The 20168-nt window shown below is 36.9% G+C and overlaps 1 protein-coding gene and 2 long non-coding RNA genes across 4 annotated transcripts; all 3 read right to left on the bottom strand.

Annotated features, from left to right (window-relative positions):
- Nucleotides 1-2826: 2826 nt before the first annotated feature.
- LOC120112485 lies at nucleotides 2827-5286 on the bottom strand. The gene is made up of 3 exons (XR_005514140.1): nucleotides 4465-5286; nucleotides 3632-3680; nucleotides 2827-2874 (listed from the first exon to the last, which is right to left on the bottom strand). It is a non-coding gene; the product is annotated as an uncharacterized LOC120112485 (long non-coding RNA).
- A 3065-nt stretch (nucleotides 5287-8351) lies between these two features.
- On the bottom strand, nucleotides 8352-9409 carry LOC120112484. Its single transcript, XR_005514139.1, has 2 exons — nucleotides 9274-9409; nucleotides 8352-8516 (listed from the first exon to the last, which is right to left on the bottom strand). It is a non-coding gene; the product is annotated as an uncharacterized LOC120112484 (long non-coding RNA).
- Nucleotides 9410-17536: 8127 nt separating this feature from the next.
- Nucleotides 17537-19373, bottom strand: LOC120112483 (zinc finger A20 and AN1 domain-containing stress-associated protein 9-like). Of its 2 annotated transcripts, none has more exons than XM_039132012.1 (2): nucleotides 19281-19373; nucleotides 17537-18312 (listed from the first exon to the last, which is right to left on the bottom strand). In XM_039132012.1, the coding sequence occupies exon 2, from the start codon at nucleotides 18290-18292 to the stop codon at nucleotides 17783-17785; it is 510 nt and encodes a 169-aa protein (XP_038987940.1). In that variant the 5' UTR covers nucleotides 18293-18312; nucleotides 19281-19373; the 3' UTR covers nucleotides 17537-17782. The 2 variants fall into 2 exon arrangements, with proteins under 2 accessions (XP_038987940.1, XP_038987939.1); XM_039132011.1 differs by lacking the exon at nucleotides 19281-19373 and adding an exon at nucleotides 19148-19273.
- Between the last annotated feature and the right edge of the window lie 795 nt (nucleotides 19374-20168).

Genomic DNA, 20168 nt, shown 5'->3' with positions numbered 1-20168 from the left:
CTGCAGAAGTGCCTAGCACCCCGAGTTCGGGTTAATACCCGTAAACCATCCCCTCTCTTTATTTATTTATTTATTTTTTCTTTTTCCTTCTTTTCTTTTTCTTTTCTTCTTCTTTTCTTTTTCTTTTCCCTTCTTCTCCTGACTCCTCTCTTCTTGTTTGGTGCAACAGGGGGCCCGTGACCCCCCCTTCTTCTTCCCTCTCGGTCGAATTCAGGGGCGACCGTGGTGGCCGGCCCCGATGGCGGCAGGAGGCGGCAGAGCAAGCCTGACCACCCCCGACGGCTAGCGGCGGCGAACACGCCGGTGGCTAGAGCACACGGGCCGAAGCAGAGCACCCTGTTTTGGACCCAATTCCGGCGCTTGGCCGACTCCAAACCACAACACCTCATGGCCAAGCACTGAGAGAAGAGGAAAGGAAGGCTAGGGACTCTTACATCCGCTCTGACGAAGATCTGGTGCCTCTCTTCCTCTCCTGCGGCAAAGGAAGAAGAAGGCTACCCGTACCGAAGAAGACCGACCCAACGACCCTCTCTCCCCCTCTCTCTCTTGGGCGGCAACACGAAGAAGAACCCCCCTCCCTCTTCTTGGGTGTGGCGGCTCTCCTTGATACTACAAAGGAGAAGGAGAAGAATCTCTAAAACAGGGGTTCCTTCTTCTTCGGGATGGATCCTTCCATCCTGCTGCCTCACGTGCATTTTTGGGTGTGGCGGCTCTTCCTGATACCACAAAGGAGGAGAAGAAGCCCTAAAATAGGGGCTCCTTCTTCGGGATGGATCCTTCCATCTAGGCCATGTGAGGCCGAAACTTGGGACTAGGCCATGTGAGGCCGAAACTTGGGACTAGGCCAGTCAAGTGGACTGGGCCCAGTTCCAGGGTCTCACAAATATAGTGCTTATACATGTTGTCCAACTTTCTTAGGTCACTCATTGCCAACCATGCAACATACAACAATTAATATGCAAGTAAAGAAAAAGAACACATTACTGGCAAAGATTTGTTACGTAAAGTGGCCTGACATAATTTTCCATACAAGTATCATGATAGGATAATGAGCCTCGTATGCAAGCATAATTATAGAAATACACACCTACACACACAACTTACTCAAATGAATATTACCAAAAAAACTTAGATTTGGAAGGAATGAGAGGGCCCAAAAGGTAGTTGAACCTACATAGCGAAAAGGGGGATCCCCTTACGCACGTGAAATCCTTTTATGCCCACCCGCCTAATCGCCAGGGGCTGGCTAGCCTATAGCTCTCTTTGCTTTGGTAGAAAGCACTCTGTTAGATCGATAGATCGAATTCATTCAAGAAAGTGGAAAGCTGAACGAAACGAATACTTTCTTTTCTTGTTTTTCCTGTGACCAACTCGACCTTAAGGGAGAGGGGACCTCATAAAAGGGTAAGGAAACCAGAAAATAGAGGAGTAGAATGAAAAGAGGCGCAAGCTTGTAATCTTCGATTTTCCGCCTTTGAAATGCACTTTTGCTTTTGTTTGATGTGACAACTTAGAAAAGTTCTTTGCCGTAGCTTTCTATAAAAAAAAGGGGCAATCCAGTAAGTCAATGCAGTCAAGGTGGCCTATTCCAAACATGCCAAGGAGCACCATCAAGCACTATATCCAGGGACTTGGTTCCCTTAAATTTGAAAAAGAAAAAAAAAATGATCCATAGATGCACTTGCACTCCGTCTGTTCAGCTTCTCTTGGTTCACTCTGACTTTCGAGCGCTGTTGCTCTATTTTTGACTAAAAAAGGAGGGGAGGGATTGACCTTTCTAACGCATATTCTGTCGTACCGGCATGGCCCCACTGATTTGTTTTTACGTCTTTCCCGTTGCTGAAGCGCCTGCACTCTAGCACGGCGCTCTTTTTGAATCTTTTTCTCTATATTCGCGTGACACTTACTTTACGTGATGTCACAGTTCGATTAGAGCTAGCTCGACCAGCCCGTCGATCCTAACTCTTCGCTACAGCAGGGGAGAGTCATAGATTCCCTTTTTCTTAGGGCCAGTCCAAATGCTTTTTTTTCTTGCATGGGAGGAGATCTAAGTGCAAAAGAAAACCTATGTCCGGCTAAGCGAGGAAATGGGGAATCAGATGGATTGAACCTTCTTGAGTTTCGTATATCGAGTTTCTCTTCTTTCCGGTCTCATTTGCTCTTCGCTTGGGGGAACCCCTGAGTCCCGTATGGAATCCTCTCCATCTCTGCCTGCCCAATCCTTCCCTTAAGCCTATCGGTCAGGGCCTAATGTCTTTCATCGTGGAAGGGCAATGCTTTTCAATCTGGTATCCTTGTAAACCTTCGAAGCTGTCCATTCTGCTATCGTTTGTGGATGATTTATCGTTGGAGTGATGAAATCACATTATAGCACGATTTCGTCTAACAAGTTATGAATCAATCAACCAGTTTTTGACCCGTGTTCTTTGATTCAGAAGATAAGACCACTGTTTGAACTCGAACTATGAATGACGGAGTACCTTTGCCAAGAGCGGAAGGTTCCTCAGTTCTTTTTCATTTCGAAATGAATTTTCATTTCGTTATTCATCTTTTATATTTATGTGGTCGAAGCACCACTACACCAGGTGGTAATAAATTGAGTGTATCGTTCGCAGCATTCATTCCTGCCTGTGCTATTGTCACGCCCCAAATCCGGATCATGACACGGCCGTGCTATTGCAATCTTATGCACACAATAACACGAAGCCATTTAAAATTTCATAATAAAAATAAATAGTTTCATTTACTAGTGTCATAACATTATTCATGAAGTTGGAACAGTACAGAGCTTCTAAAATTATATATTACATAACATTTTCAGTTACTCCAACCCTGAATAACACCAAGCTCCCTGCTCCTAGTAGTCTTATTCATCTGTAGAAAAAGTGGATAAAAAGGTATGAGCTACACAGCTCAGTAAGTAACCAGGTACTATCTTATTTGATCAAGTACAATTATGCCAATGCAGTGATTAAAAAGCCAACAGTTGTGGTAAAATAAAACATTTTATAGATGATATACACAAATCAGGTCATAAAGCAATGCATGATCCATCCATGAAAGTTCATAACCATGATAATGCAAGTCATATAGAAATATTGCCATTTATCCATACTTCATAAAACATACTCTCAGACGGATGTGCTGCTATGGTCACTATAATCCCGTGACAGGGCCTGTTAATCTTAGTCGACTAATTCTGTTATTCGTTACCAACTTTAACCCGTTGGCAGAGGGCCTGTTATTCTTTGGATGCTAGCTCCAGGATGTCGACTGGCCTCTATTTCTAGAGGTGGTCATAGCTATCTGAGAGTTCATAAATCATATTCTTTTTCTTTCATAAATCATAATCATCATAAATAGGTTTGAAAATGATAAATGGCATTATATAATTTAAAATGCATAAACATGCCTCAAATATCATTTTTCATGCAGTCTAACATAATCATAATTTCATAACTCATACATCATCAAATATTCATGAAGGATGCTCTTTAATCAAATTCATGTATCACATGCAATCATATACTTGATCCTAATTTTGAGGAAAATATATCGTAAGCAATACATTTTCATAATGATGAATAAATAGTAATTTAAAAACTTTAAGATCAGTGTCAAGGTTACTTACATTGATTCGCTCACGAATCCCTAAGTACAGTTGGGCAACTCCACTGTACCTATTAATATCATATAAAATCAATTATTTGCTATTCTCAACTTTACTATTTATTTTATTTTATTTTATTTTATTTATTTATTTATTATTATTTTCTTTTCTTTTCTTTTCTTTTCTTTTCTTTTTCTTTCCTTTTTCCTTCTTTTTCTTTTTCTTTCCTTTTCTTTTCTTCTCTTCCTGTTTCTTCCCGAAGCTTCTCCCTTGCTTTCTTCTTTCTTTTTCTTCTCCTCCTCTTATCTTCTCCCGACTCCTCCTTCCTCTCTTCTCCATTCTTCTCCCACGAAGGGAGGAGGGCGAGGTCTGCAGGAGCTGAACCATGGCCGGCGGCGTCCATGGCGATCGGCCCTCTCCTTCTTCTCGCGGAGGAGACGCGCACCGGAGAAGAAGAAAAGCCGCGGCAGTTGGCCTTCTCCTTCTTCCCTTTTTCTTCTTCTCTTCTTTTCCTTTCACGATTCATTAGATCTCCCCTCTTTTCCTGCGAAGCAAAGGGGGAAGACCTCCATGCCGGATCGCTTGGGAGGTGATCGGCCGAGGCCGACGACGCCCGCGACCGGCCAGCAGCGCCCGCAGGACGGCTGTGGCTGAGCCTGCGACCGCTTCCCGCGATGGATCTGCCGTCGAAGACCACAGGTAAAGCCCTTCCCCTTCCCTTCCTCTTCTTCTTCTTCTTCTTCTTCTTTTCTTTTCTTTTCTTTCTTTCTTTTTTTTTTTGTAATTGATCTATCCTCCCATGTGGATCGGGAGGAGGAAATGCAGGAAAGAAAACGAGGTGGTCAGGGGCTTACCTGGCTTCGGGGATGAACTGCGACGCCCCTCTCCGGCGGCATCAACGTGGGTACAGAAAACCCTATCGCTGAGGAAGGACGTGCGAAGCTTTTATAGCCCCCGAAGAGTTAGAGGCCGCAACGGCCAATAGGCCTGGCCCACTGGTCTAGCTGTATGCGGCCGGTTAATGAACTGGGCTCTCACATTCTTTCCCCCTTAAAAGAAATTTTGTCCTCGAAATTAACTTACTTGGAGCTTCAAACTTTGAAGGTATGTAACCATCATATCATTCTCGAGCTCCAAAGTAGTCTCACTCAGAGAGTGCTTACTCACAAAATTTTTGGCAAAATCACGGCATCTCAAAACTTGACCCTTTCTACCTGTAACACATAGGAGTTGTTTTGATCTCTTCCAAAAGAAGGCTAATCTTTCAACCTTGGATTTCAAATACCATAATTGTTTGCCCAAGAAATTAATTGTTCATGATTAATTCCGGACAGAAATCATAATCGCTTAATGCAAATAGGTTAAAGCATTAGCATCGAATACTTTTCATAATCTATAATCCTTTTTCTTCTCTTAACTTTACCCATGAATTAATGATCAACCTTTATCCTAGAAAAACCTCAAACCCTTTCATTTAGATAGATTGACAATGTCATAACTAGGAGTAGGGAATGAATATTAAAGCATTCCAGATCTAAGCCCAACCAAGGAACTGTCAGTCCGTTAACACTAAATTTAAGATTCCCAAGATTCTCCCAAGAATAGTCAACTATAACAGAACCCATTGGTGAAAATTACATAGCTACCTCCAAATTATTCATAGAATCAACAACATTCTTCTCCACTAGAAAACTAACTCAAGTCTTCCAATAATTCTACTTATCAATACAACTTCATCATTAGATTTTATCGAAAGAATAAGGCCCGATACTTCCACATTTGATTCCTTTGGTAAGCGATTTAAATCAAACTTTTCTCTTATAAACAAAAAAAACAACATTTTAATTCTGAATAAGAACATTAAGTTTCTTTGTCAAAATATCAACTTCTCTCAATTAACCGATCTATCACAAGATTAGATCATAAACAACTCTAATCCACCCTTGATAGATATTCATCAAAGTTGATTGACAACTGCAATTTCTTTCAATCAGATAGAGGGTTGATCTTAATTGAAGAAATTCAAGCTTTAGATTTAGGAGGGAGGAGGTCTATACCAATATATTCCAAATCCAAGATCAAAATTGATGATCCATTAATTCTAGTCAAAAAATGCTAAGAATTTCTTAACACAACATAAAATTGGAGAATCTAAGATAGCACAATGACATCCAAAAATCAGAACATTTTTCTTTCATTTATCAAGAAAAGTTCTACTACACAAGAAAACAAATCAAATCTTTTATTATTAAAACTTTCTGAATCAAAGAAATAATACTTCTGACCAACTTAGATAAATAATTCAGATCACTATGTTTTCGCTGCGCACTCTGATTCAAAACATCAAAATCCTTTAGATTCACTAATAACTTTTGATCAAAATACTACTTGTCTACAAATAGAACTATTAAATACCTCATTTCTCTGCCTTTTGCATATCATTTTGATGAACTTGTTTCTCTTCTTTGATTCCTTCCTTGTTAATAGCAGAAACCTTATTTTATTTTATTTTTTAGCTGCTAAGGGATTGAGCATCCTACCACCTTTTTTTTTGATACTTACTAAGTTCATTCATACAGTTTGGAGAAGCAGTTGATGGATATTGATTGAGTTGAGGGCTACACAGGCAGTTCTAAAGTTGTGACTTTTCTCCTTTAATTCATATAAGCCAGTAATGAAAATACCACAATTCTCTTCTTCACTCTCTGTAACTCCATAGAAAAATTGCTTAGCTGGTCAAACTATAATTTATGTGGTTTGTTAACAAAATCATCATAAATATTTCCACCACATGTGTATTTACACTTCAAATCTTTCCTCCATCTTGATCGAATTTACTTAGCTAGAATTTTTTTTTTCCTTAAATAAGTGACAAATGCTTTAAACAAATTTTCCATCTTCAGCAACTTCATCCGTAGAAAATGAGCCTTCTTTCCTAGTAAGAGATGAACTTTCAAGTCATCTTGGAAAATTTTAAGCTCGGAAGGTGTAAACTTCTTGAAATTGTTTCTCAATATCCTAATATGTTATATTAGGTATCCTTAAATTGCATGAACAATAATCTGCCCTATTTTAGCATTGCCAGGTGATTCTGAATTTCACATATCCATTAAAAGAAAGGGATGCATACTTTTATCGTAAGATCTCTATTTAAAAAAAAAAAAAAATCTTCTTCTCTTGTGCTCCTTCCACTAGACAATGATATGTGGAATTATTATGCATAACTTTCACCTTCCTCATGAAACAATTTAAACTTGCTTCTCAGTGGTAAACAAAGGTATTTAATAATTGCCCATCAATTAGAGATGAAACAATTTATTTCAAATCTTAGAAACAGGGATCACTAAATACAACTTGTGAAACATCATGTGGTATTGAACATGTTCCCATATCAAACTCTATTGCTGATTCCACTTACATTTCCAATTGAGCCCATATCATCATCATTCTTTTTTTTTTTTAATATCCAAGCAAAATTATTTTTTTTTTATCCTTGCTTCCGATGCATACTAGATCAAGGTTAATCCTCGAGATAATTGCCATATTTGCATCATTGACTTATCATGTAATCATATTCTAAATCCAATTCGAGCTAAGCCAACTCTAAATTTCCTTGATAATTCCATTCTACAATTTGATATTGATTTCTTTTTTTTTTTAGAATATTAATTCTATACTCCGATGAATTAAAAGATTTCAAATTAACTTACTCATAAGCACATTCAACCATCCCGAATCTTTTTTTTTTTTTGGTTAAACTTATTTAGGCCTCTCATGAAATCACATTAGCATTTCATCAATGGTGATACAAAATCCAAAATCAACTCATAGCCTTGACTTATATTTTTTTTTTTGGTCAAAACATCAACTAATATTCATTTAATTGATTTATTGCAGGATCATAAACTACTACACTTTATCCATAGTAGAACATTTGAGCCTCAAATATTTTTCAAGATTGATAATTATTCTCAAAATTTACTAAATGACTTTCAATCAAAATACCAATTCGCATTGTAATTGGAAAACATCTAATATTTCATATTCCAAGTAAACAAAGGAAAAACTCTTAAGTCTCATCCTCAGATATATTTTCTTTCTATATAACAGTTTCATGCATAATTGTCATACATATTTCATTCTCGAAGAATATAAAATCTTTTCTTGTCCAAGCCTTAAACAACTTATGAATGAACCCTATCTTGCCATCAAAATAATTAACTACAAACTAGAAGTATTATCCACAGTACCCGATATCAAGTTGATCTTCCAAAATCACTTATATACTAATACACAAACAATCACAATGTACTTTAATATTCCATGGCTAGTACTCCACTTAATATTAGTCAAAATCTAATTTAATCATAATTTAAAAATTTGCTACATTTCTATCACAATCACTAGTGATCTTAAACTTTAAGCTCTCTTATATTCCTGTCACATTCCCTATTGCTCTTAAACCTTTGTTCTGATTCCAATTTTGTTACAATCCTCAATGATCTTAAACTTCCAACTTAAAGCCACTTGTGCCACAGTCCTTAGTAGTCTTAAACCTTAAGTTCTTATATTATTCATATCGCAATCCTAAGTGATCTTAAACCTAGCTTCTGATAGTTTAATTGTCATAATCTCAATGATCTTAAACCTAAGCTCTGATACCACTAAATGTCACGCCCCAAATCCGGATCATGACACGGCCGTGCTATTGCAATCTTATGCACACAATAACACGAAGCCATTTAAAATTTCATAATAAAAATAAATAGTTTCATTTACTAGTGTCATAACATTATTCATGAAGTTGGAACAGTACAGAGCTTCTAAAATTATATATTACATAACATTTTCAGTTACCCCAACCCTGAATAACACCAAGCTCCCTGCTCCTAGTAGTCTTATTCATCTGTAGAAAAAGTGGATAAAAAGGTATGAGCTACACAGCTCAGTAAGTAACCAGGTACTATCTTATTTGATCAAGTACAATTATGCCAATGCAGTGATTAAAAAGCCAACAGTTGTGGTAAAATAAAACATTTTATAGATGATATACACAAATCAGGTCATAAAGCAATGCATGATCCATCCATGAAAGTTCATAACCATGATAATGCAAGTCATATAGAAATATTGCCATTTATCCATACTTTATAAAACATACTCTCAGACGGATGTGCTGCTATGGTCACTATAATCCCGTGACAGGGCCTGTTAATCTTAGTCGACTAATTCTGTTATTCGTTACCAACTTTAACCCGTTGGCAGAGGGCCTGTTATTCTTTGGATGCTAGCTCCAGGGTTTCGACTGGCCTCTATTTCTAGAGGTGGTCATAGCTATCTGAGAGTTCATAAATCATATTCTTTTTCTTTCATAAATCATAATCATCATAAATAGGTTTGAAAATGATAAATGGCATTATATAATTTAAAATGCATAAACATGCCTCAAATATCATTTTTCATGCAGTCTAACATAATCATAATTTCATAACTCATACATCATCAAATATTCATGAAGGATGCTCTTTAATCAAATTCATGTATCACATGCAATCATATACTTGATCCTAATTTTGAGAAAAATATATCGTAAGCAATACATTTTCATAATGATGAATAAATAGTAATTTAAAAACTTTAAGATCAGTGCCAAGGTTACTTACATTGATTCGCTCACGAATCCCTAAGTACAGTTGGGCAACTCCACTGTACCTATTAATATCATATAAAATCAATTATTTGCTATTCTCAACTTTACTATTTATTTTATTTTATTTTATTATATTTATTTATTTATTATTATTTTCTTTTCTTTTCTTTTCTTTTCTTTTCTTTTTCTTTCCTTTTTCCTTCTTTTTCTTTTTCTTTCCTTTTCTTTTCTTCTCTTCCTGTTTCTTCCCGAAGCTTCTCCCTTGCTTTCTTCTTTCTTTTTCTTCTCCTCCTCTTATCTTCTCCCGACTCCTCCTTCCTCTCTTCTCCATTCTTCTCCCACGAAGGGAGGAGGGCGAGGTCTGCAGGAGCTGAACCATGGCCGGCGGCGTCCATGGCGATCGGCCCTCTCCTTCTTCTCGCGGAGGAGACGCGCACCGGAGAAGAAGAAAAGCCGCGGCAGTTGGCCTTCTCCTTCTTCCCTTTTTCTTCTTCTCTTCTTTTCCTTTCACGATTCATTAGATCTCCCCTCTTTTCCTGCGAAGCAAAGGGGGAAGACCTCCATGCCGGATCGCTTGGGAGGTGATCGGCCGAGGCCGACGACGCCCGCGATCGGCCAGCAGCGCCCGCAGGACGGCTGTGGCTGAGCCTGCGACCGCTTCCCGCGATGGATCTGCCGTCGAAGACCACAGGTAAAGCCCTTCCCCTTCCCTTCCTCTTCTTCTTCTTCTTCTTTTCTTTTCTTTTCTTTCTTTCTTTTTTTTTTTGTAATTGATCTATCCTCCCATGTGGATCGGGAGGAGGAAATGCAGGAAAGAAAACGAGGTGGTCAGGGGCTTACCTGGCTTCGGGGATGAACTGCGACGCCCCCTCTCCGGCGGCATCAACGTGGGTACAGAAAACCCTATCGCTGAGGAAGGACGTGCGAAGCTTTTATAGCCTCCGAAGAGTTAGAGGCCGCAACGGCCAATAGGCCTGGCCCACTGGTCTAGTTGTATGCGGCCGGTTAATGAACTGGGCTCTCACAGCTATCCCCCCGCCTAAGGTTTTAGAGGTTGCTGAGTGGAGCACTTCCGGGGAACGGGCCGTGGGCGGGTAGAAAGAAGAGAAGGAACCCGACTTCCCTTGATAGATAAGGGAGGAACTATTTATGTCGCTATTAGGTAAATCAATTCAGAGGTTGATTCCGGCCCGGAAAGTTTGTCCATGAAAAAAAAAGTCGTTCATGAGACCTCGAATTCCAACGTTCCAGCGTGCATTATGCCAACAGGTCCCACCCCCAATTTCGAATGATGATCGCTTTACGCGAGAAAGGGGAACCAAAAAATAGTGGCAACGCACACAAAAACACATGCATATTATGAGCACAAGGTAAGCTTTATGAACACTCTAGGATTAATAAGTAAATCATCATATACAGTTAATATATTTCGATTCCCTACAAAATGATAAGCTAGGAAAGGGTTAAGGATTCTTTCTTCAACGGGGAGAGCTTTTTCGGTTTCTTATCTGCTATCTCATTGTCCTCAATATCATAAATTGTTGTACATAAAACATATAGACTGGGAATCTAATTTTAATGCTTAGGGCATATTTTCTAAGTGCCATCAACTGTTCTTGTGAAACCCAAAGCATCATGCATGTGGCTAAAAGAATACTATGCTGGACAGGTGTCAAGCACTGGAAGAAGGCCTACTATGCTCTTGGTAGCGTGAGCAGATAAATAGAGGGGCAGCAAGAAATATAATCCCACCATTTCATCGTCAACGTGCCGAAGAATACCAGTTTGGCTAACATTAGCATTTAACTTCATTAACTTTGTTTTGTCCAATTAATCAAATAAAAAAAAAAAAAGAAGGAAAGGAAGAAAAATTGCCTAAAGACTATCGTCACGGCCATTAACTACAAAAAAACTAGGCATACCTATTAAAGGCTTTTATTTTCCATATAGGAGCCATAAATGGTAGGAGCCAGGACTATAATAACTGGACTAAGGCATTACTGAGAATTGAAGTTGCTACTAGAATTTGTCATTCTCTTGCTGAAGTGCACTACAAAGTGTGCAGGCAGGAAAAAGTGACAAACTTTTTGAAGCAATAGGATAAATAAAAAGAAAAAAATAATTTGATCATTGTTCTAGACCAAGAAGTGAGTTTGTCTCAAACCAACTCATTTAGTAACTTCTTGTGCACGATCCAGAAAAGCAAGTTACTGGCTTTAGCTGATGTCTCGCTCAAGTTACAGAAGATCTATTTGTGATCACCTATTCTCTTACCATTTGAATGTCTAAAATAATCTTTATAAGCAACTATTGCGAGACTTGACAAGCACAGGGTTTGAAGTGATTCATGCTCTTCATGGTTATGAATACACACTTGACACCAATTCCTAAAGTATTGCCTGTGCTAATAGCGTAATACACAGTATCAGTGGATTAATGGCACGAGTTAAACATGTCTTGACTCATCCTCATTAAAATTAAGTATTAGTTACGTATTTAGTTATGAGATTACAATCTGCTCTGACACATTCTACGACATTCATACATAATATTATCGTATTTAAGAAAGAATGATCTAGAGAATCTTATATAATATTGTTGAATCTAAAATCATAAAACAAATTAAGTTTCAGATTGCAGTTCTCAAGATTTAAAATAACCACCTGATAGAGTTGAAGTTAATATACAAGTAAACATCTCAACCATACTGGGACTCTGTATGATTTAAATCATGATTAACACAACAGATGACTGGATCAAAATAAAGACATCGGAGAATTATAATCGTTATTCACATATAGTATATAGTAAAATTGAGAACATAAGTATGTTTTATATTGAAGTACGCCGCAAAGGCCATTCAAGACAAAGATAACATTTTTCAAAATGGAAGGTCGTGAATGGAATCAAAATCAAAAGGAGAATTAACCCGTCGTTGAGGACTACAACATCTTCTCATTGCCTGAGCATTTTACCATATAGGACAGAAGATCAAAATCAAAAAAAAAGGGGGAACAAATTTCTCATTAATCAACATTCGATACAATTGTGACAGTTGTGTTATTGATTTCAGCAATTAGGTGAAACCTAATCAATCAAGATGTGTTAAAAATCATATGATTGCAACATATAAATCCACTAATTAATCTAGTATCCTCTATAAAATTATGATGAGGAATTGAGGATAATGATCAAGTTTTTCTAGGCAAACAAAAGAAAGCTAGAGCCTTTGACAAATCCTTTATTTACATAAGTATATCATGAACAATATCAGTTGTGAAAGGCAAATAAAAGTCAACTTCTCAGTTACTTCTTCCAGTTAGAACCATTGCTATAGTCAAAAGCAAAGGAAAAAGTACCTGCACAAGCCCTTCCATTCAAGCAAAATATAAGAAATGTTATTTGTAGTGATGGGTTACTGTACCACGTGCAACATCAACTTCCATGGTTTTTCCATTGCGACACACCTAGAAAAAAAGAAAAATCCAAATAAACTTTCAATAAGCATCACCAGTAGCACAAGTGACAATGTAAGAGGTAAAATATGTCTAAAGCACTACCATATGGACATTTGTAGATTCATAATGTCCTTATATATGGGTATGACGAGGCATCTCTTGCCCAGGAGCCTAGTCAATAATTTAGTTCTTATTCAAAAAACTGATTTTCTAGGATGCACTGGCCTTAACAACAAAGCTATTTCAATGACAAGAAAGCTCGTAATCAGACAACCATCAACACCAAGTGCAAAAGAAAGTAGTTCCAGGTCCTCCAGGAAAAGAATCACTTCCATGAATGCCACAATAACCAAAAAGCCAACCACCAATGTTATAATTATTTTAAGATGTCTTGACGGCATCCAACTATTATGCCTTTAGAAGATTCTAAAAGTCTATCACAGAGCCCACATACAAAACATTTCTCACGTAAAATCATATAACACAGAGTGGGTACAGCTTTTTCAAGCAAAACATTAAATTCGAACAGCAGAAATATAAGGTCCATGACTCCAACAAAGACATTGATGATACCAAATACACAAGCCTTAATTTCAACTACACAAACAAAGTAGAGTTAGGGAAGAAAAAGCAGCTCCAAACTCCAAAGTATGAACAAACAGTAGTGCATGAGGAAAAAAACGAAAATAAGTTTTTAGCAGGCCATTGTTTTTCATTTTAACAAAGAGCGCAAATGGGCCAAATAAACAAACCTTAACTTTAACTCCACACTAGCATGCATAAATAGAATTGCAAATATAAAACATGAGGTAGCATCTACAATGGGAAAAGGCATTGAAGACATCTTGCAACTTAAAAACGCTATGGCCACTTAAGAGGAGCTCCTGCACTTTCTATTGCACCTTGACATCTGGATCCCAAATTAGGAAGCCCCTAGTCAAAATACTATATATCAAACTCCAAGAATGGGTAAATGAGAAGCAACAAGCAATTTCAAAAAGCAACAACCAATTAAATTGGCTGTACAGTGATTTTTATAACAAAAAAAATAAAATTGCATGGCATTCCAGCGGAAATTGATAGAAAAATAGTACAGCACACAAAATTGAAATAAAAAGGCTAAAAGCTCATCACTTGCTTTTTTTAATTGATTTCCAAAAGATATGGGTCATTTCATCCCCTGCACCCCAAAGCTAGCAAAAAAGAATGATTTTAGGCTAAAATATTTTTACAAGAGTCTGTAAACAAGTTAAGACACCATCACAGATACAACACTGACATTTTTGTGCAATTTGTCCATAAAGATAAGCTGTGAATGAACGACAACTTCCTATCACAATGAAACAATAATTTTAAGTAAATAACACAGCATCTTAAATCATGAATATGTACTACCTGGAACCTCCCATCCAATGCAACATTTCAGTGCAATTCGCCCATGAAGATGAACTATGAATGAACAGCAATGTCTTATCATGATGTTATAATGAACTGAAGTAAATAGCACTGCATGTGAAATAATTTGGCAATGAATGTTTCAGAAACAAAGCATATGAATCTGAAACAAAAACTAGTGGTATATGAGAGCCCAGTCATATACAAACATGAGTAAATTAAGACTGTAAAAGAAATAAAATAACAATAAAATAGAACAGTCTTGCTAGTATAAAATGTTCGGGCACCAAAGAAAGGGAATTGCAATATTTTCCAATACCTAGATCAAGTTGCCGAAACTTTTTTCAGATAACTGGCTCTCTAACTTCTGTACATGTAGAAAAACATGTGTTAAGAAAAACAGGAAGAAAAGTAATTACTCAAAAAATTTGGTTATCCAGGCACCCATACACTTAAAATGCAGTCAAGGCGGAGATCCATCTTTCCATAGATCAAATAAGGCATAAGTCAAGGATGCTACAGAAACGAGACTTTAGCTGGAACCAACATTTTGCATTTGATTTCTATTTCATATTTGTAATGGAAAAACAAATATTGTGTTTAATATGATGATAATAAAACTATGAGACCATAGGGAACAGTTAAGAGAATATACGTCAACAATCAGCAACACTATTCTAGAGAACACAAAGTGAGGATGCGAATGCAATAGTCCAACCTATTCTACTAATCCCCCCTAGAATTACCGAAGAACCTAACAAGATCAATATATAACCAACCATCCTTCCAAGATCATACAGCTGGTATCCAACAATGGCTACTCATCAATACTTAACCAAGAACCTAACAAGAATGATATTTATGCAGCATCCTACTAAGATCGGTTAATAGGTATCCATCAATTCAAAAGGAAGAGAAGAGTAATTAACTGGTGTAACTTGTCCACAAAGATAAACTGTGAATGAATGACAACTTCCTGTCACCATGATTCGATGATTTGCAGCGAATAACACTACATCTTGAAATCAGTTGACAAAATAAATGTTTCAAAGACAAAATAGGTGAATCTGAAAAGATCTCCTGTGGAATAAGAGAGCCAAGTCATATCCGAAAGTGAGTAAACTAAGAAGTTTGAAAGAAAAAAAAAAGAAAACTGTAATTAAATAGCTCAGTCCGGTAAGTGATAAAATATTGCAGAACCAAGACTTCAGCTGGAACCAACGTTTGCATTTGATTTCTATTTCATATGTGTAATGGAAAAACAAATATTGTGTTTAATATGATGATAATAAAACTATGAGACCATAGGGAACAGTCAAGAAAATATAGGTCAACAATCAGCAACACTAAGCTAGAGAAAATAAAGTGAAGATAGGAATGCAATAGCACACATACAGCAGACAAGCCAGGTTTATTCCTCTAAACCTAGTCCCTGGAGGAAATTAATTGAAAAACTCCAGTAACAGATACCATAAAGAAGTTGATTATAGTAAAAGTGTTTACAAAAAAATGAAATTGCAAAAGGATCAGATGATTTAAGACTACTAATACCATAAACGAACTGATACAAAGCAAAATCTTTAGTAAAAGATACTAACATCAGCAATAAAAACAGGCCAACTATCAAATCAATACAGCAGAAGTTCAAACCAGAATACACCTCTAGAGAGTGCTGGTATTCCATTTCTCCAGTGTTATCAGCCAACAGAGCTTTGTATTCCTCTTCCAAGGCATCCTCATCCATTTCCATCAAAGGAAACTGCATGAACCGGCACGTCATATGATAACATTCATGAAGCAGACCAGACTTCTGTGGACTGACCTTGGAAGAAATGATAGCCAATCATCTATTAATTTGGTTTGATGGACTCCCTGGAACACTCTTAATTTGGTGCTTTACTTGCTAAACAAGCTGCTTTGACTATTAAGAAAGAAAATCATTTGCATTTTCTTATTGTAGCATGCTCGACTTATAGAACATGAGACCCCATCCATAATTGTAAATTGATTCCACCAATTGTAATCAAAGAATGCCTTGCTGCTTGATATATTAATTTCAGATTTTTTTTGCTTCTACTTCTTCAAACTTATTCTGCAACTGAGTCATCAGGTCCTTGGATCTCCCACTCATCTCATGTCCCTGCTGTTAAAGAAATTAATAACACATGGTAATTTAGAAACATAATACCAGCATCTCATGCCATATTATCCAAACTTGCTTTTTTGCAAAGCATAATGCTTCTGTTTCCTGCATATAAACAGTTAAAAACATAAATAGCAGCAGATTGCCCAACCAAATCAAGAGAGGACTTTCCGAAGAATATTACAAACATTTTCATAAGCAGCTGTTTCTTCGGTATTAACTATCAAGCATATAAACTCTGATAGAATAATACGTAGTTTTATTCTTCCTCAAAGGAGAAATAAGAATATCCAGCTACACTATTCCACCACATTCTGCTAACGACAAATTACATGTAAACCAACAAGAAAATAATATGCATCAGAAGAATCATACCATCAATATAGCTACCCATTGGCTTAGAGGAACATTCCTCGATCTACATTAGCAACATCATCAAATTAGTGGATAGAACCTGTAATATTCTTATCTAATTAATAGAATAATGATTGTTCTGTGAAAGAAGAAATTAAACTTTATTGTACAATCAATGCTTTTCACTGGAGAAAAATGAACTCATAGAAAAGATTAGCTGAGCTTAGTCCAACTTGGTGCAACAAGAACCGCAACTGAGGACTCCAACTATCATGATCTTCCTGAAAGTAGACCTTAACAAAGAAAGCAATTTGGTACTGCTCCTATTTTCACGTTAAGCCGGTACAGCTTAAGCGGTCATTATAAATAGAGAACTTATAATTCATTATTGCATAGTAGTGTATAGAAGGTCATGTGACGGGTTCGAATGCGACAACCTTTGCCATGGAAGCTTGTGAACTATAGGCACATCGAGAAGCTGTATAGGGTCATCCACTAAAGATCCCATACCTCTTGTTAGACTTCAAGGATATGATCCTTGAGAATCTACCAGATAGACTCACTCCCATGCAAACATGCAGCACGCTATTGATCTTGTATTGGGAGCTTCATCATCCATGCTATATTAATTGTAGAATGCTAATTAAATTATTATATGATAATTAAATTTTATGCTATATTAATTTGTATTCTTGAACCTATTCAGTATATTTTATGCTAATTAAATTATTATATGATTACAATTTCAAATGCAAGGAACCTTTCAAATGCTAAACTCAATATACAGGCTTGACATTTAATCATAGGTATGGTAAATTAAGATCGTGATATGAACCTTCTCACACTCAGATGAGGCACTTTGCCATCCCTCAACAACTCATGTCATTTACAAGCATCCAGTATGGATCAGGCACAAATAAAATCTATTTGGGAAAAGCTCATATTAGAAAGGAATGGTATTTAGCACTTAATAAGCAAAACATGAATGGTTACAAGGCATTTCATTGACACTACTAATTACAATAAAAAAATAAGAAAAGGACTTCACTTCTAGTGCTTCGCTGGAAAGAACATTGACTAGGGGATCAACAGAGAACTAACACCAAACTTATGCCTCAGAAACTAGGAGTGACCTCCGTTCGATCCTAATAATTTCAATTTCAGACATCAACTTAAATTTTCCGAATCTTTTCTGCCTTCACGACAGGATTTTCTTTGGCTATATACTGTCGACCAGCACTCTTGTAGTCAAACGAACATTCATGGGTCTCAGAGTACCGGTGAGCTGAGCAAAATGTGCCTCCACACCGGCATTTAAACCCAGTCAACCCAATCTTTTTCCGGCATAGCAAGCAGCGATTTGCTGGTTGCTTGTTGCAAGCATCCTCTGTTTGGTCTTTGCAAACATTCATGAGATTGCCTCCATCCAACTTATCAGACTTTTCAATACTAGGTTCCAATTGCACAGAAGAAGATGCAGTAGGAGCTGCCTTCTCAACTCCTATAACAGGCGTAGCAGCAACAGACTGTTGCATCATGATGAAGTCTCTGTAGCACTTGGAGCACAAATTATTGGTCATTGCACTCCCAAAAAAGCCACAGTTATTGGCACACAGAATCGGACCTTCCGTTGCGCAGCATTCAGTCTCCTCGGTCTCTTTGTTCCAGCTATCTTGTGCCATGCTTCACAGTTTATAACAACCTAACAGTCCAAGAATGTATCTCAATTTAGATATGAATCAACCTTGAAGGAAAAAAAAAAAAGAAGAGGTAGTCCTTGAAGTAATTTTCTCTTTGCTTCAATGAATTCTCAAAAACTATAACCAAAATTCAAATATATCCAGCATTGAGAATTATAAGTGCAATATCAACTGTCTGTCTCTTTCGATATTTTAAATACTTATATCACCATGTAAAAATTTACAATGTAATGAAAGACTGATAACTTAGGAGCAACTTGACACCAATTAGGGAACAGAAAAGAATTAAGACAACAAATCGACATCCTTAAACCCTTTACTGATACCAAAGTTTCAGAAACTGGGCATCGATCCCATACATAGTAAGAAAGACTCAATTAATTGATCACGGAACCGGAAATATTACCCGGTTTTTCTAATAAATAGGATCAATCAGATGGAAAGGAAAAAAAAAAGAAAACAAGAAAAAACCAATCTTTAGGATAAAAAAAAAAAAAAAACCTTCTTCATCTAGAATCAAAAGAACCCCTTATCTAACTCATGACAGCATCGACGGGTGCAGAAGAAAGACAAAAGAAATCACAGAGTCCCAAACCAAAGAGAGACTGGATTTTGTCGAATTAGAAGCCAAAATCCATGGATTTCTGATCATCAAATGATACCAACACAGTATTTACAAATTAACTATTTAAAAAGAATCAATCTATTAAAACAGAATTCAAGAAGAATCAAGAGAAACGCAGAGATAGAAAAACGCCAACCTCGTTTTTTATCTAATCCGGAATAAAAGCATCGGAAGCAAAACGATTGATCGAACGGGAGAGAGATAGGACTGACCTTGCTCGGAATCGAACCTATTATTCGGGGCGACGGCGGAGGAGGGACGAGACGAAAGAATTCTTGTTTCAAGTCTGGGTTTTGAGGTTGGGAGGCTGTTGTTGGGGTTTTAAATAAATAGATAGAAACTTACCAAAAATAAGTACGTAGATGCGAAGTAGGATTGAAACGACAAGTCATCGGTCGCGTCTGCCCGACCTGCCCGGGACCTCCCGATCAGCCGTCCGGGGTCTAGCCGCTTTTTTTTTTCGTTGCCGAGAAGGAATTTTTTTTCCTTTTTTTTAATATTTTTTTTAGGAGGAAGGGAATTTCTTTATTGGGCCTGGATTTGAGATTCTGGAGAAAGACAACAACTTTAGTCAATAGAATTAGGTAGGGGTGACGAGGAAATAAGGTCAATTTGAGGTAAAGTTCACCTTAGGTCCAAACATCACATGTCATGCCAATGTTGTTATTCGATTTTTCTAAGTACTAATGATCTAAGTTTGATATCAATGTAACATAGTAAATTTATAATTAAGTAATAAAACAGTAACATAAAAATAATGATAATAAAATAATGGAAAGGATAATTATTGCTTAATTTATTTTAAAACTGTTTTTACATTAGCTATGTACCCTGTTTATAGTTATGGAATCCCATAAACATTACCATGATTTTTTCCATGCTAAAAAAGGTAGAAGTCAAACTTCTTTTCTTACTGAAAAATAATCATAGAAAAAAATTTATTTTGTTAGAGATGGCAACAGGTGTATAGATTGTGTAAGCCATTACTCATTCCTATCCCGCAATTGGAAACTATATACTCATATCTACCGGGCATAGTAGGAATGTTTAGATAGGATGAGTTGGACGGATCGAAGAGGTAAAGTTATAAAACTCCTTTTTTTTTTGCTCACAAATCAAACACCAATCATTTTTTCAACTATTGCTTTTTTCATTGCATTAACAATCAAAAGAATCAAAACATAGATTGGGATGATATTTTCATGAACTAATTTAATAAGTGTTTTTGATTAT

The sequence above is a fragment of the Phoenix dactylifera genome, chromosome 11 (assembly GCF_009389715.1).
Source record: "Phoenix dactylifera cultivar Barhee BC4 chromosome 11, palm_55x_up_171113_PBpolish2nd_filt_p, whole genome shotgun sequence".
NCBI classification, from domain to species: Eukaryota; Viridiplantae; Streptophyta; class Magnoliopsida; order Arecales; family Arecaceae; genus Phoenix; species Phoenix dactylifera.
Note: the sequence above shows the minus strand (reverse complement) of the source record. Positions and strands in the feature narration are given on the sequence as shown.

Bases quoted from the DNA above. Each gene is read 5' to 3' on its own strand.
- LOC120112483 (XM_039132012.1), bottom strand. From the start codon at position 18,292: ATGGCACAAGATAGCTGGAACAAAGAGACCGAGGAGACTGAATGCTGC.